The sequence below is a fragment of the Stegostoma tigrinum genome, chromosome 8 (genome assembly GCF_030684315.1).
Source record: "Stegostoma tigrinum isolate sSteTig4 chromosome 8, sSteTig4.hap1, whole genome shotgun sequence".
NCBI lineage: Eukaryota > Metazoa > Chordata > Chondrichthyes > Orectolobiformes > Stegostomatidae > Stegostoma > Stegostoma tigrinum.
The window spans coordinates 34011545-34025671 of NC_081361.1; the positions used below are offsets into that span (position 1 = coordinate 34011545).

General features: G+C 36.9%; 1 protein-coding gene across 1 annotated transcript in view; it reads right to left on the minus strand.

Annotated features, from left to right (window-relative positions):
• Positions 1-2368: 2368 nt before the first annotated feature.
• uhmk1 (U2AF homology motif (UHM) kinase 1) overlaps positions 2369-14127 on the minus strand; it is a 38096-nt gene continuing 26337 nt past the window's right edge. The window contains exon 8 of the mRNA XM_048540027.2: positions 2369-10772. Coding sequence (XP_048395984.1) covers positions 10617-10772 — 156 coding nt within the window. The 3' untranslated portion in view covers positions 2369-10616. The remainder of the gene's footprint in view (positions 10773-14127) is intronic.

Here is a 14127-nt window from a genome sequence, read left to right on the forward strand (position 1 = left end):
TTGGTGTGCATGTCCATTGGTCTCTTAAGGCATATGGTCACCGTGCCTTTATTAGCTGAGGCACAAAGTTTAAGAGCAGGTTTATAAAACATCAGGCTAAGTTAAAGTAAAGTATTGTGTACCGTTCTGGAATCCACATTATGGGAGGGATAATGACAGCACTGGAGCCAGGGCAGTGAAGATTTACCAGAATGGTGCTTGGATGAGTTTCAGCACTGAAGACAGATTAGGGTCATTCCCCTTGGGAGCAAAGGAGATTTTGAGGGTGTAGATAGTGCAGACAGGAAGAAACGTTTTTCCCCCCTTGATGGAGGGCAACAAAAAAATCACCTGGGGGCATAGATTTAGGATAAAGGGCAGAAGGTTTAGAGGATATAGAGATGTGAGAAAAAAACGTTCTCACCCAGAGGGTGGTAAGAATCTGGAACTCACTGCCTGTAGGGGCGGGGTAGAGGCAGAAACTCTCCAAAGTAGTTACTTTAATGCACACATTGCATTCAAGGCTGTGGCCCAAGTTCTGGAAATAGAATTAGAATAGTTAGGTGACTTTTTGACCAGCGTGGGTACGACAGGCCAAAGGACATTTCTCTGTATTTTAGATCTCTTATGACTGGGTCATGGCAAAACCAGTTTGTGTTAAGGAACATTTTATAGGTGGCATTTCTTGAGCAGTCCAAGTCTGTTTATCTGGGAACAAATACAGCCCACAGGGAAATGTGTCCATCCTAACAATTATACCAGAAAAAGAAATGGGCTGAGTTTGTTTTGCCTGCAGAAACGTGTAATGGCTTCACCATATCACTAGGCTACAATTTTAAATTGAAAAGCTAGGATTTTGGACTAGAAGTGACTTTCTATACCTCTTTAATTAATCCATGCAGGCAGTGGTGTTTCCTGTGTCCGTTAGTGTCGATGAAGAGTGGGCGTTGTTATCTTTACGTTTCAGATGTAGTGATAAAGTCTTCCAGTCATGTTTTTAAAAGTCCCAACTTTTAAAAGTTGGAAATTATGCTTCATATCTTTTCTGTCTGTAACAATTTTAGAGTTATGCAAATTTACTAACCGTGTCCAGATGATCATTTGCACAAATTTCTTTAATGTGCACAATCAAGTCTAACATCTTGCAACGGATCATTTAAACCTAAACAGTATGATTAAGTGACATAATTAAAGAAGAAGAAATAAGCAGGGAACACGTATTTTTAAAAATCTATTCTTCCAAATTTTTCAGGTTTTAGTTTAACTCTTGAACTAATAATCTTTCATCTGTAATTTTTATTTTTTTAAAAAAATCAACTTTATAAAGAAAATTCTGCCATGGTATTTGGTTGCACAACTTAAGCTGGCAACGTGTTCCAGTTTTACTTTTTGTACTTACCTTCTGGAAAAATTAGCCTCCGTTATCCAGCTTAATGCTCTGAACCTTGCATTCACATCTCTTCAAATCACAGAGCCCAATGCTGGCTCTTAGGAGCCATTTAATTTAACCTCTATTCTGAACTTTTACCTTCACTCTGCTGGCTATACCTTTTTTAAAAAATTATCCAATTACTTTCAAGTTACTATTGATTAACTTCCACTGTTTTTAATCAGGGAAAGCATACCAGATAATTATTCACTGTCCAGAAAAAAAAAATCTACCTGCTTCTTTTCTGTCCTTCTATCAGGTGGAATCAGATTCTTCTAATTTACTTTATGAAAATCCTTCATAATTAGATTTACCACCCTCCCACCCCTGAAAAATCTCATCTGATTCTAAGAGAGCAATCTCAGCTTCACCCATTTTTCTGTAGAATTTATGATGCATATTACTTGTAGTACATTATTCATGTACATTTCAGCTCTTGACATTCCTCTAAATATTGGACACAAAACTGGACACAATACTGCAGCTCAGGCCTAAATTAGTGAATTACAGAAGCTTAAAAATTCTCTCTGCACAAAGTGAGAGCGTGGGAATAAATTGCACTTGCTGCACTTCCAAAGAGAAACAATCTAAGAATGTGGATTATTTTTAAAAGGAGGATTTTTAACAATTGCAGAACCAATCATTGTTGCATAACCTAGGCAAACCTTGGACAAGGTACTTTTCAATTAGGTGGAAACCAATTACTGAATCCTGACTCCTGTTATTAAATCTCATTTTTTTGCTCATGGTTGAGCAATACCTAAGCATTACATTGGGAGATGACTGGTGTCTATGCAACCAAACATTAGCAATGAATCAATGGTTGAGGAAACTGATGTGATTATCTGTATCTTTACATTCATGCTTATGCTGATATTAAAGTCTTAATTCTGTATCATAGATAAAATGTTTAAACTTTAACAAATTAACTTTCATAACCTTTACAAAAACACAAGGTCCTTTGTTCAAGTAGTTTTGTTTATTGTCACTAAAGCGTAAGGCAGTATTTTACCAAAAGGAGATAAATGCTACAAGACATCGTAGCATGCCTTTCAAGATAGTTTTGTACACAAAGCAGAATGACCAAGATGACAGAAGTATTTCACACACCTAAATCCTTGCAATAATATAAGAAGATGCAATACTGTTTAGCCCCCAGGACATTAAAGCTGCTTTCCAGTATACTGGAATTGGAATAAACTCTTTTACTGTCTGCATATTGGATTGTAAAAATAGTCTAGCAGTATTGCATCTTCTATTATCTACATTTTAACACTTTCACCACAGAATAAAAGTTGTATTTAAAATGGATGAGTTTCATTTCCTCATTTGTTGCAACACTTGTAAACCTTCTGAAACATTTTCAGCAGTTGATTTTAAAAAGAGGAATGACTAAGCTAAACCAGCAGAAATTTATGCACATTAATAAGTTGTGTTAACAGACAAGTTGTTGGAGATAAAATTAAAACCATGTTGAGTACTAATAGTTCAGAAAGGTGATCAGAATCACTCGTCATTAAGGTAACTTAATTTCTTCCTTTAGAATGCATCTTTCTAATAGGTTCTAAGATAGCGCTGTTTTTGGATTGACAATTCTGTCACTGGGTCTACATTTCCTGGTACAGTACATGTTCAGCAACAAAATAATTGCACACAGCACAAGCATTTTTGTACTCAAAACAATCAAGTGCTCCTCTACTTACGAAGTGTCTTAAACCTCCTTGCCCAAGGTTAAGAAATCGTAATACATCAAGTAAAATCCAAATTGTAAGCCTGCTGAAAAGTAAGGGTACTGCACCATTACCTCTGAAGTCCAGTTTCAGCATCAATTATGCATGACTGACAAGTGGCCAACAACTGGTGCAGTGACACAAGGGCAGCGATTGTACGATACAGAACTAATTAAAGAGGACATCCTGTCCCAATAATTAGTATTAACAAAATAACCCTAATTGCAAAAACAGTGAAACAAATTTGGATTGGTCTTCCTTTGTTTAGCATTTTTAATCTGGAAAATCTTACTCGACAGCAATTTTTTTAAAAAAAAAGATAGGCATTAGCTTGGAAGTGTTGCTCAAGTCCGATGAGGGACTATTACAGTTTTCGTGGAAGACAATTAGTTGCCAACAAAACTAGAACTTGCAATAAAACTACTTGGAAAACAACTGCAATTTCACAGTTTACAACATCTGAGTGATATTGTTGACATTTCAGCGATATTGTTCAGCCTTCACTCCTTTGTTTATTCATATGGTATTTTGTACTTTGCCCCTCCAAATGTTCTCCACGTCCCTTAAATGTAGGGAAGATCTGCAATAGGTTTTAGCCTCAACTTGACACAAAAATGCAAGAAACATGCATCTATATAGTACATAGTTGTTCAGTGCAGTAACTTTTAGCACTCAATTCCAATGAAACACCCAGGATGAATGCTGAAAATTTAACTGTTGCGTGCCAAGGTTTACATAAGTTGCAGTTTAAACACTTGCACAGATAATTTACAAATATTCACAGTAGTTATTCAAAGTATTAGAAAAAGAATTGTCACTATCGGCACTCAGCAGTATTTTATAATGACACGGCATACATAAATGGCTCGATATCCATCAACTTATGATGCAGCCACAGAACAGTGTTACATTTAATAAACTTTTAATATAGAAACTTCCATACAATTATTGTAATATATAGCGGAGCTATTGTAGGAAAAGCCAATTTATTGAATATCCAGTGATAATGAATGGACTTATTTACACGAGCATTCTATTTGATAACACATTTCACAAAGGTACCAGATATGCAGTGACGTTGCTAGGCAATGCATTCAATAACTTGCTTTTATAAAGTGTCTGTCTGTTTTACCACATAAATCCAAAGCATCATCTTGGAACATGGAAGAATAATACAAACAGCTTGCCTACATTTCCAATAGTTTCCTGAGAACAAAAATGACCGATCAAACTCTAATACAGCAGCAGAAACAGTTGGATCAAGTAGTGACGCACAGGACTGAAGCAAATTAAGTATTTTGAAGTGTGAGGCCAGATTATAACTGCTGCTGCACTGGTAATTTTGGAATGAGAAGCAATTATTTGTGCAATCAACCTTTCTGGACCTCTGAGATACAATCAGATTTCAAATAAATTGAGTGAGCTGTGGCTTCTATTGAAGTTGCCATGGCACCAGTCTGTCCATGGGGCTTCTGATGCAAAAGCTAGGAACGCTTAATGTGCACTTTTATTCTTTGGTTTTACAGGATAACATAAATCCAGATACAATATCTGCAAAACATACCATACTGTCTTTTTGTTAGAATTTAACCCAAGCCTCTAAGACAGGTTGCCTCCCAATTAAAATCCATTATATCGAGGATTTACATTTCTTATCAGTATATAGAAGTTTACAATCATCTTGAAAACACAATGTAATAATACAAGAGTTCAACTGGTTCCATAAACTACCAGTTATTTTTCCACTTTACAAATAAGCTCATTCCACAACCTTTGTATCAAATAAGCTGATTTGAGAAGGATCATGCAACTCGTAAATGCAACAGACACCTAGGGTCATACAGATGTTGCACAAAAAAGTATCAAAAATTAGAGGTTAGAACCTTATAAGCTGGTAATATCAGTTTGAATACCATGGTTTGAAATGTAAGCATTATCTGATTGCCGAAAGGATAATTTAAGCTTTAACTCGAAGTATTCACTTGTGTAATGAGTACAGCAGACAGACACACTTGCTGTAAGCACTACACAATAAATGATCTGTTTGTCACAAGTGTTTTAACTATAATTGCATATTTCATGCATGCGTGTTGCAGGCCACAGATACTGAAAAATATTTTGATGACCCAGAGTACCTTTTTAAATGTTATTAAAATTATTTCTGTAGGAGAAAGATCAAATACAGAATTTCAACGCCTGGCTGCTTTTAATCTTTTTTAATCACAAGATTTTGTGGCAATTGGCTTAAACTGAAATCATGCGTACTGTTCTGGTAACCTTGTCTTCAGGTATCTAATGACAGGCATGTCAGCAAAGTCAATAGTCAAACAAAATAGCATTCTATACTGTCTTTTTTGAAAGGTCCTACACACATTTTGTTCACACATTCACACTGTGCAAATATCTCATTTCCTCCCTTTTCTCTAACATTTTATTAAAGAACTGGAAAGTTTTGTTTCAACATCACATCCATGGAAACAATTTTTACACTTCCCAATGCTACTGATTGAGGAATGTGGCAAATATTTAAGGTAGCACATTTATCTCTTTTGGCTCAAGTCTTTTGCATAGGACAGCACGCAAACCAAACCTGGAGAAACATGCATCAGTGCACAGTACCACATCATTCTCTAGCTTCAGTAAATAAATACACTAATCATGAGACAAATTCCCTTAGTTCGGAGATACAAGCCTTGCATTTCTAAAAAAAATGCACAAAGTTTCACAATAGTCCACACTTGCTTTTACAAAAATTGCATATACTAATCCCACTATATTCCCTAAATTAAGTTTGCATAACAAATTGTGATGTATTACTCTGATGACCATAAGCAGATAATATTTTTTACCTGCATAAGCAGTGCTTTGCCACGTCTCAAACTTTGTTCTGCCTACCTAATGGGTTAAACAGGTTATGGCTACAAAATGATTAACAAGATTTTGGCAGGAAAGAAGTCATGATTATTGCATGTTTAAATGGCAATTTTTACCATCAGGTGGGTCTATTTCTGAAAAGTGAAGAAAGCTGCTCGCCAGACAGGTTAATGGTTAATTGCAAGCCATGACTGAGTAAATTTTATCAGCCTCATGAGAAAGGTTGTAACTGGAAAAGGTGTTTACTGAGAAACCAATCTGTTCCTCAGGGGAAAAAAAAATCACCTATGGACAGATTGTTCTGCAGGCAAGAAGGGTTAGCAGGAATGCTAATGATCCTTAGCTCCACAAGAAACTGATGAAGCGAGATAGTCAAATTGGTATGTTGTCGCATGATATTTATGTCAAGCATCACCTCTATTGTTGAATAAAAGTATACGAATAAGGAAAAAGGTTTTCCAAATCATGTACAGTTGATACTATGTTGATCCACACAAAAAACACTCTAGAAAAAAGGTTTACACTAAGAGGCAGTTCTAAAAATGGCCAAAGCTCTAAAGTGCAACAAGCAAAATGGGCAGTGCTAAAAGGAGCCAGGCCTACATCCACTACAGCTCCTTCAACTATAATCAGCAACAACATAATATCACTTAGTTTAGATATGGCTGAAGCAGCCCAGTTCAAAAGGAGGAGATGGTGCTTTTCTGAATCTCAGAAATAGATTTTTTTATGGTGTCCGCCTTGAGTTTGTAATCTGTATGCAGTGGTGAGTGACTGTTTTTTTACAACTGCTGACCTGGACATGTGTAGCCACGGATTAAGTTGTAATTTCACTTCTGCACAATTCCTAATCAGAACAGTAAGTTCTTCGTTAAAATATCACTATGCGTTGGTTTACTTTTACATTGTTTCAGAAAGTGAGGAAGCCATTCAAAACCTGGTAGACAGATTCAGGAAAAGATGAGGTTTTTCTCTATTCTGTCAGCTATGTGCAGCAGCACTGTACATAATTTAGTGGCTATCCAAACTTTTGTGGCTGACTTCTTAAATATGGTCTAGCACATGGGACCAAACTACATGAATGTGAAGTGATTATGCAGGCCACAAGTCTGGCTACAAAGCTGGAGATTTCAGATGGCCTAGGGTGAACTTTTGACATATTTCACAATTGTAGATGTTCAAAAAGTCTGTATGACAGAAGTGACTTAAATAAACACAAGAGAGTTTAGACCAGGTCTGCAAATCAGATGTTTACGTTTGATTCATCTAAAAGGGAATTAAAAACAAAGAACTGAACGGAAGTGCAGAAATACTGCTTATAGAATGATACAAAAAATTATTCTTAACAAAATGCAATGTTATGCATCGATTTTCTAATTAGTACTATTTACAACAAAGGTGAAGACAATAATTGGGCTAATCTGGGATATTTAAAAGACTGTCACAGTCCATCCAAACTCATGACCACAAGCAGGAATGTTTCCTAATTTAGCCAATCAGAAGGTGTGGCACACAAGTCCTACTGGCCATCGTCAACACACCACTTACTAGAAAAGGGTGAAGTTTAATTGTCGTATTACCATCAATAGCTTCACATGTTGAATAATCTAGAAATTATGAGTAAGCCTCTATTCTTATCACCTGCTACTCTGAATCTAGTCTCAACCTCAAGGCATTTGGATTGTCTTATCTAGAGTTGAATATATTGGACCAAGTAAAGTGCTTGATGGTGATCAAAGATAGAGGCATGCCTAACCATTTAGCATGATATACAATATAAATTCCATGCTCCAGGGGAATAAGTAGACCTGTACAAAACTAGATGAGCAAGCAGCAATTCTAAACCTAGGTTAGGCTGTGGCAAAGGTCAAGCCATTCAAGGTGCAACAGCTCATCTATGTATCGACATTCCAAAAAAAACCTGCAAAGTACACTTCCTGCAGTACACATGGGGGCGAGGGGAGGAAGAAAGGAACTTCACAGACTTATCAGAATATTTTTAACATTTCAAAGATTCCGGAATATTTCATCCTGTAGTTTCTGAATTCTAACCAAGGAGAACTGCAAAGCTCCATGTTTAGCTGATACAGATCTTTAATAAAAAAAACTTTTTGCAGTGATCTGCCAACATAATTTAGAAACTAACACCTCGTATCTGTAACATGAACAATTTATATTCCGTTCAGAATACGCCTTCTCATTAAAATCACAAAAACTACTCATAAGATCTATTATTTCTTTAAAATCATGGGTTTTGGAAGCAACAGGCCTTAGCCATTTTCAATACATGACGAGTCGAGTAATGGCAGAATGATTAAAGAAAGAATTTGGCACAGAAATCATGGAATCATTAATATGTTCCCAAATGTTGTGTTTATATTCCACATTTTTTCTTTGGTACTTTTGTGTTTTAAGATTGCTCTGCAGACAAATGCAAAAGTAAAATATTTGGACTGTACAACTGCAATTTACTTCTAGTAAATGCAATTTGATTAAGTTTAAAAGTTCAGTTTTGATTTCAAATGAGTTCAAGTGCACACATTCTAAATAAATTAATTCACTTATTTGCCGCCTTGAAATCATAGAGATAAGTAAGGGACAGTAAATCGTGTATGCACACCAAAGACTTTAAAACCTAGGGTTTTTAATTTAACTTTCAACGTACCTGAGAAATAAGTTCAGATTCCAACTGTAAACAGTGCTTAAACATTTTGTAACTATGCCACCTATTTTGAATTATAAGACAACAGCTGTGGTCTGGTTAAAGCAGAGGACGATGACATTTAGCTCATCAACTCCAGACCAGCTTTTTGCAACAGCAATTTAGCTGGTCTAATTTCATAATCAGGACTTTTATTTTTTCTTTCGTGCTTATCCAATTTATTTTTGAAAGCCAGGATTCGAATTTGCCTTCCCTACACTTTCAGACATTGCAATTCAGAACATACCCATTGTGTATTTTTAAGTCATTTGGAGTACTTCAAAAACTGATTCTAGCTTCTGGTTGCAAGGTTTTTCCACTACAGCAATTTGTCTTTGGTCATTAGCTAACTTATCAAATAATATACATCAACTCTATTTTTAAAAAATGCATCTTTTGTTCTCATAATTTGAGGTCCACATGCATTGAACTGGAAAACATCACTACAGCAATCTTGGTTTTAAATTGCTGTACCTGGAGACACTTAGTATGTGATTACTGTTGGTTCAAATAATAATGGAAAATTTGTTCAAACTGTCTCTCTAGGTCAAATGAACAAAAACCTTATAAGGGTTGTGCAGACAAATTTCCACAGTCAACTCCTAACACATCTATACAAAATGCAATCTATTTCAGTATTGTCATGGTAACAGGATGGATACATTCACAAGTATGTAATGTTAGGCTAATTCTTTTATTGAAGTTCTTTTGGCTTTGGGTATGTTTGACTTTACTGTAAGATCTGGTATGCTGGGCACTCACTACAGTATGTAACAGTGCATGCTATCTCTGCCACCAGAGAAGACATTATAATTATGTCTGAATTTTATTTAGATCATTTGAGTGATTTATGAAGGCAATAAAGTGATTGTGGTCTCTACTATTTCAGGAATACTAGATTTTATTTATACTAAATTACTAGTTATATAAAAGGTGTTTAAGGAAGCCAAGTGTACTTTGCAGTCAAGATTTAAATGCCGTTTATGTCCCTAGGTATACCATTAAACAATTTGCTGCTGGTATGCACTGTCTGCTTATACATCTGAACATGTTCAGATGTGGAAGTTGCTCTTTAATTAGTTTCAGGCCTGTTATGGTGAGTTTATTCATTGTGAAGCCACTGAACAGTATCAAAGCTGTTGCAATATGAAGCAAAAAAAAAATCAATGTAATACAATCTCATGTTCTGAAATGGTACAAGGAACTTCTTATATCTCCCTGAATATAAATAAATCTGCACTGCACCACATACGTACCATTCAAGCTGCTTTAATACCAAGGTCAAATAAAGCATTACTGAGGAATTTTAAGTGATGTGCTCAAACCTGCACCTCTTCTGTCCACAGTAAAGAGCTGTTTTTCGGCTGTGCATGAGTTTGCATGCATGCACCTGGGCATATGTACACACGTTCATTAAAACCTTTAAGAAATTACATCTTTTCTGCATCTGGTGCACTTAAATGCTTGCAATGTGATCCTTTTGACCTCACAATCAGTTTCAATCTAAATCAGTCTTTTATATTTCCCACCACTTATAAAAATGATTTGTGATTTCTTTAGGTTCAAATACAGTAATCTTAATGTTCACCAGCATGCTCCCCATTAACAAGAACGTAATTGATAGCTCTGCCAGCAAAGATGTTATTTCAGCATTTTACGAACCAAATGCAGTTTGCTATAATTTCTAGTAATAAAATAGAATTTGTTAATAACTTGCCAACAGATTTAAGTGCATTAATCCCTAACTCTGTAAACCTTTTCTCTAAAACTAGCTGCTTAAATTGATGCTCGCTTACACACAAAAGGAAACGGAGCAAAATATTTAACCTTTTACACTATTGTATTAAGGAATATTTCAAAAGGGACCTGGGCGATTGCAAAATGCTAGAAGCCCAGTTGTAACTTAGGTGTCAGCAACTACGGTATGATACAGATATCCCCTCTTGTAGGCACAAAGTGGGTAGAACGTGGCCACAACAAACTTGCCATCGAACATTCTTCCGGTCAGCATCTGCTGGGCTACTTTGCAGTCAGCCGCACTTCTGAATTCAACGAAAACCTGGTTTTTAAAGGAGAGAGAGAATCATGGTCTAACAATTTTTTAAAAATAGTTTTGTGTACCTCAGTCTTGACAGGAGCTACAGGATAAATGCCTCTTGAAGAATGGGCTGTAATCGAAATCAAATATTGAGGATTCACATTTTTTTTCATCCTGAGCTCCGTGACAAGCTTGAGATGGAATTAGATGGTTCAAGTAAGTAGTGTAACTGTAAAACATCAAATCACAAACCAGCACAACTTTTTTCACTCATGAATAGGGGGCAAGAGGTAACCTGTAAGTATTATCAATCTAAAATAACAGCAATCCTGATTCTCATTCTTTAGTACAACCAATTCAGAAAACCCCTTTTGTTTTAAACCCAGAATGGCAGGAATGTGAAACTCACCACTGTGTGGAGCAGCTGAGATGAACAGCATATAATATATTAAAGAGGAAGATAAGTAATGGAGACCTACGGTGATAGATAAGCAAAGCTGGGAGAAGACTCGGGCAGAGTATAGATTCCTTGGGTTAAACAGTCTGCCTCTATACTGCCTGTTCTCTGCACTGATGAAAAAACATTGTAATTCCTGTAATGTACATAAAACTGTGGCTCCATGCAACTTTTACTGGTGAAATCATGAGGACTGAAGGTGGAGTTCAGCTCTGGTTTAAGTAGTTTGCATTATTACTTACGTGTTTTCTGCCTGACAACAGATATTGATCTTTTCATTTCTTTCTACCTTGAACCAATAATTCAGTTTCCATCCCATCCAACATTGTACCTTTCCTCCCTCAAAATGTTTCTTATTCCTACTAGCTTTTTCCTGATAATGTTCAAAAAATTTCTTTGTTCACTCACCCTCCACAGTACTTCATTTATTATTTTTTCATCTAGCAGGTCCAGTCCATTCTCCAAGCGTACACTCCAAAGCTATTAAATTGATCTCATCTTTCTGTAACAGCCAAGTCTGACTTCTCTTTAAAATCCACTTTAAACTCTTCCTTCTGCAGTTAATGTACTTCCTGAAAGCTTGAATTTCTGTCCCAGTTCTCTTCTAATAAGAAAATTCCATGGTGCTATTCAGATATGCATTAGTTTGTCAATGTTTTCTTTCATTCCAGATTTGCTGCCTGCTGTTACTAGTCTATCTACTAATCCTTGTAATTCTTCTGTGCTTGCTGTAAGTGTTTTGTATTCTGCAAGTCTAACTGATGTTAATAATTGGAAACCCCACATACACCCTAATTGGAACATCAGATTCCAAGTATTCAAATATTTCTTAGATCATTGCATCTGCACAAAGAGCGAAGAGGAGAGGTGGCAAACGACACCAAAACTTTTCTCCCAATTACACATGGTTTCTAATCCCCATTGGCAATTCAGTGTTGCTATACATCCCTTATACAAATTTCTAGTCTATCCTTCTGATCTACTCAAATGTCTTTCAGCACTCTCAAGAGCTTGATAATAGTCAATCTAATTGAATATTTCTGGAACAAAAACCCAAAGAGATTTATCATTCCTATTCAAACTCTAAACTATTCATTCATTAATCATGTCTTCAGATTATTTCTCTTGTCCCTCACAGAACTCAGGAGTAGACCCTCAGCCCTTAGAGCCTGCTCTTCAATTTAGATCATGACTTATCTGACATTAGTCTCGATTCCACTTTGCTTTTTCATAACCCTTGACCTCTTTGTCTTTCAAAAATCCATTAAACTTGGCATTGAATAGATTCTGCTTTCTGGGGAAAGAGAATTTCACACATAGTAAAGCCCTTGGTGGGTTATGTTCCTTGAAAGCTTCACATTTTTACAAACAGTGAAAGTGGCAGGCTGCTGATGCACTGTACAAGATATATGATGTAGTTTGTACTTTCTACTTTAGAAAGTCTGTTCCTTTTCTTTAAAAAAATGGTTAGGCAAAAATTAAGAGTCATGAACACAGCAGACAAAAAAAACGTAAAGATTGCGTGGATGAACACATTTGCAAAAGGCTGACAGAAAAGCAGGACTTCATTCTATCAATGGCCTTCCATTAGAAAACAATTCCCTTTCTCCTTAGGTTATAACATCTGCGTATTTTGCTATCTGAGCTATATATACTTAAGGAAGCGAGGGAAGAGATCGCAGGGCCTTTGGCAATGATCTTTTCATCCTCAGTGTCCACGGGTCTAGTGCCGGAAGATTGGAGAGAGGCAAACGTCATTCCCTTGTTCAAAAAAAGGGAACAGGGATAACCCCGGAAATTACAGGCCAGTTAGTCTGACATCAGTGCTGGGCAAATTATTGGAAAGGGCTCTGACAGATAGGATTTATGATCACTTGGAAAGACACAGTTTGATTCGTGACAGTCAGCATGGATTTGTAGGGGGCAGATCATGCCTTACAAGCTTTATTGAATTCTTTGAAGAGGTGACCAAACGCCTCTTTTGGTGTTTGAATAAATGAAGGTGGATGAAGGTAGAGCAGTGGATGTGGTATACGTGGATTTAAGTAAGGTGTTTGATAAGGTTCCCCATGGTAGGCTCATGCAGAAGGTGAGGAGGCATGGGATAGGGGGAAATGTGGCAGATTGGATTCAGAACTGACTGACCCTTAGAAGACAAACTGTGGTAGTGAGCGGAAAATATTCAACATGGTGCTCAGTTACGAGTGGTGTACCACAAAGATCTGTTCTGGGTCTTCTTCTAACTGTGATTTTTGTAAATGATTTGGATGCAGGAGTGGAAGGGTGGATTAGTACGTTCGCAGACGATACGAATGTGGGTTGCATTGTGGACAGTGCGGAGGGCTGTTCTCGGTTACAAAGGGACATTGGTAAGATGCAGACCTGGGCTGAGGAGTGGCAAATGGAGTTTAACTCTGAGAAGTGAGAGATGATTCATTTTGGAAGGACAAACTTGAAAGCAGAATACAGGGTTAACCAAAAGATTCTGGGCAGTGTGGAGGGGCAGAGGGATCTTGGGATTCATGTCCACTGTTCCCTGAAAGCTGTCACCCATGTGGATAGAGTTGTTAAGGCGGCGTATGGTGTGTTAGCTTTCACTAATAGAGAGACTGAGTTCAAGAGCCATAAGGTTATGCTCCAGCTATACAAAAGCCTGGTTCGGCCACATCTGGAGTATTGTGTCCGGTTCTGGTCACCTCATTACAGGAAAGATGTGGAAGTGCTGGAAAAGGTGCTGAGGAGTTTTACCAGGATGTTGCCTGGAATGGAGGGAAGGTCGAGAGCGCTAGGGCATTTCTCTTCAGAACAATGAAGGATGAGAGGTGACTTGATAGAGGTGTACAAAATGATCAGAGGTATAGATAGAACAGACAGCCAGAGATTTTTTCCTAGGGTGGAAATAGCTATTACGAGGAGGAC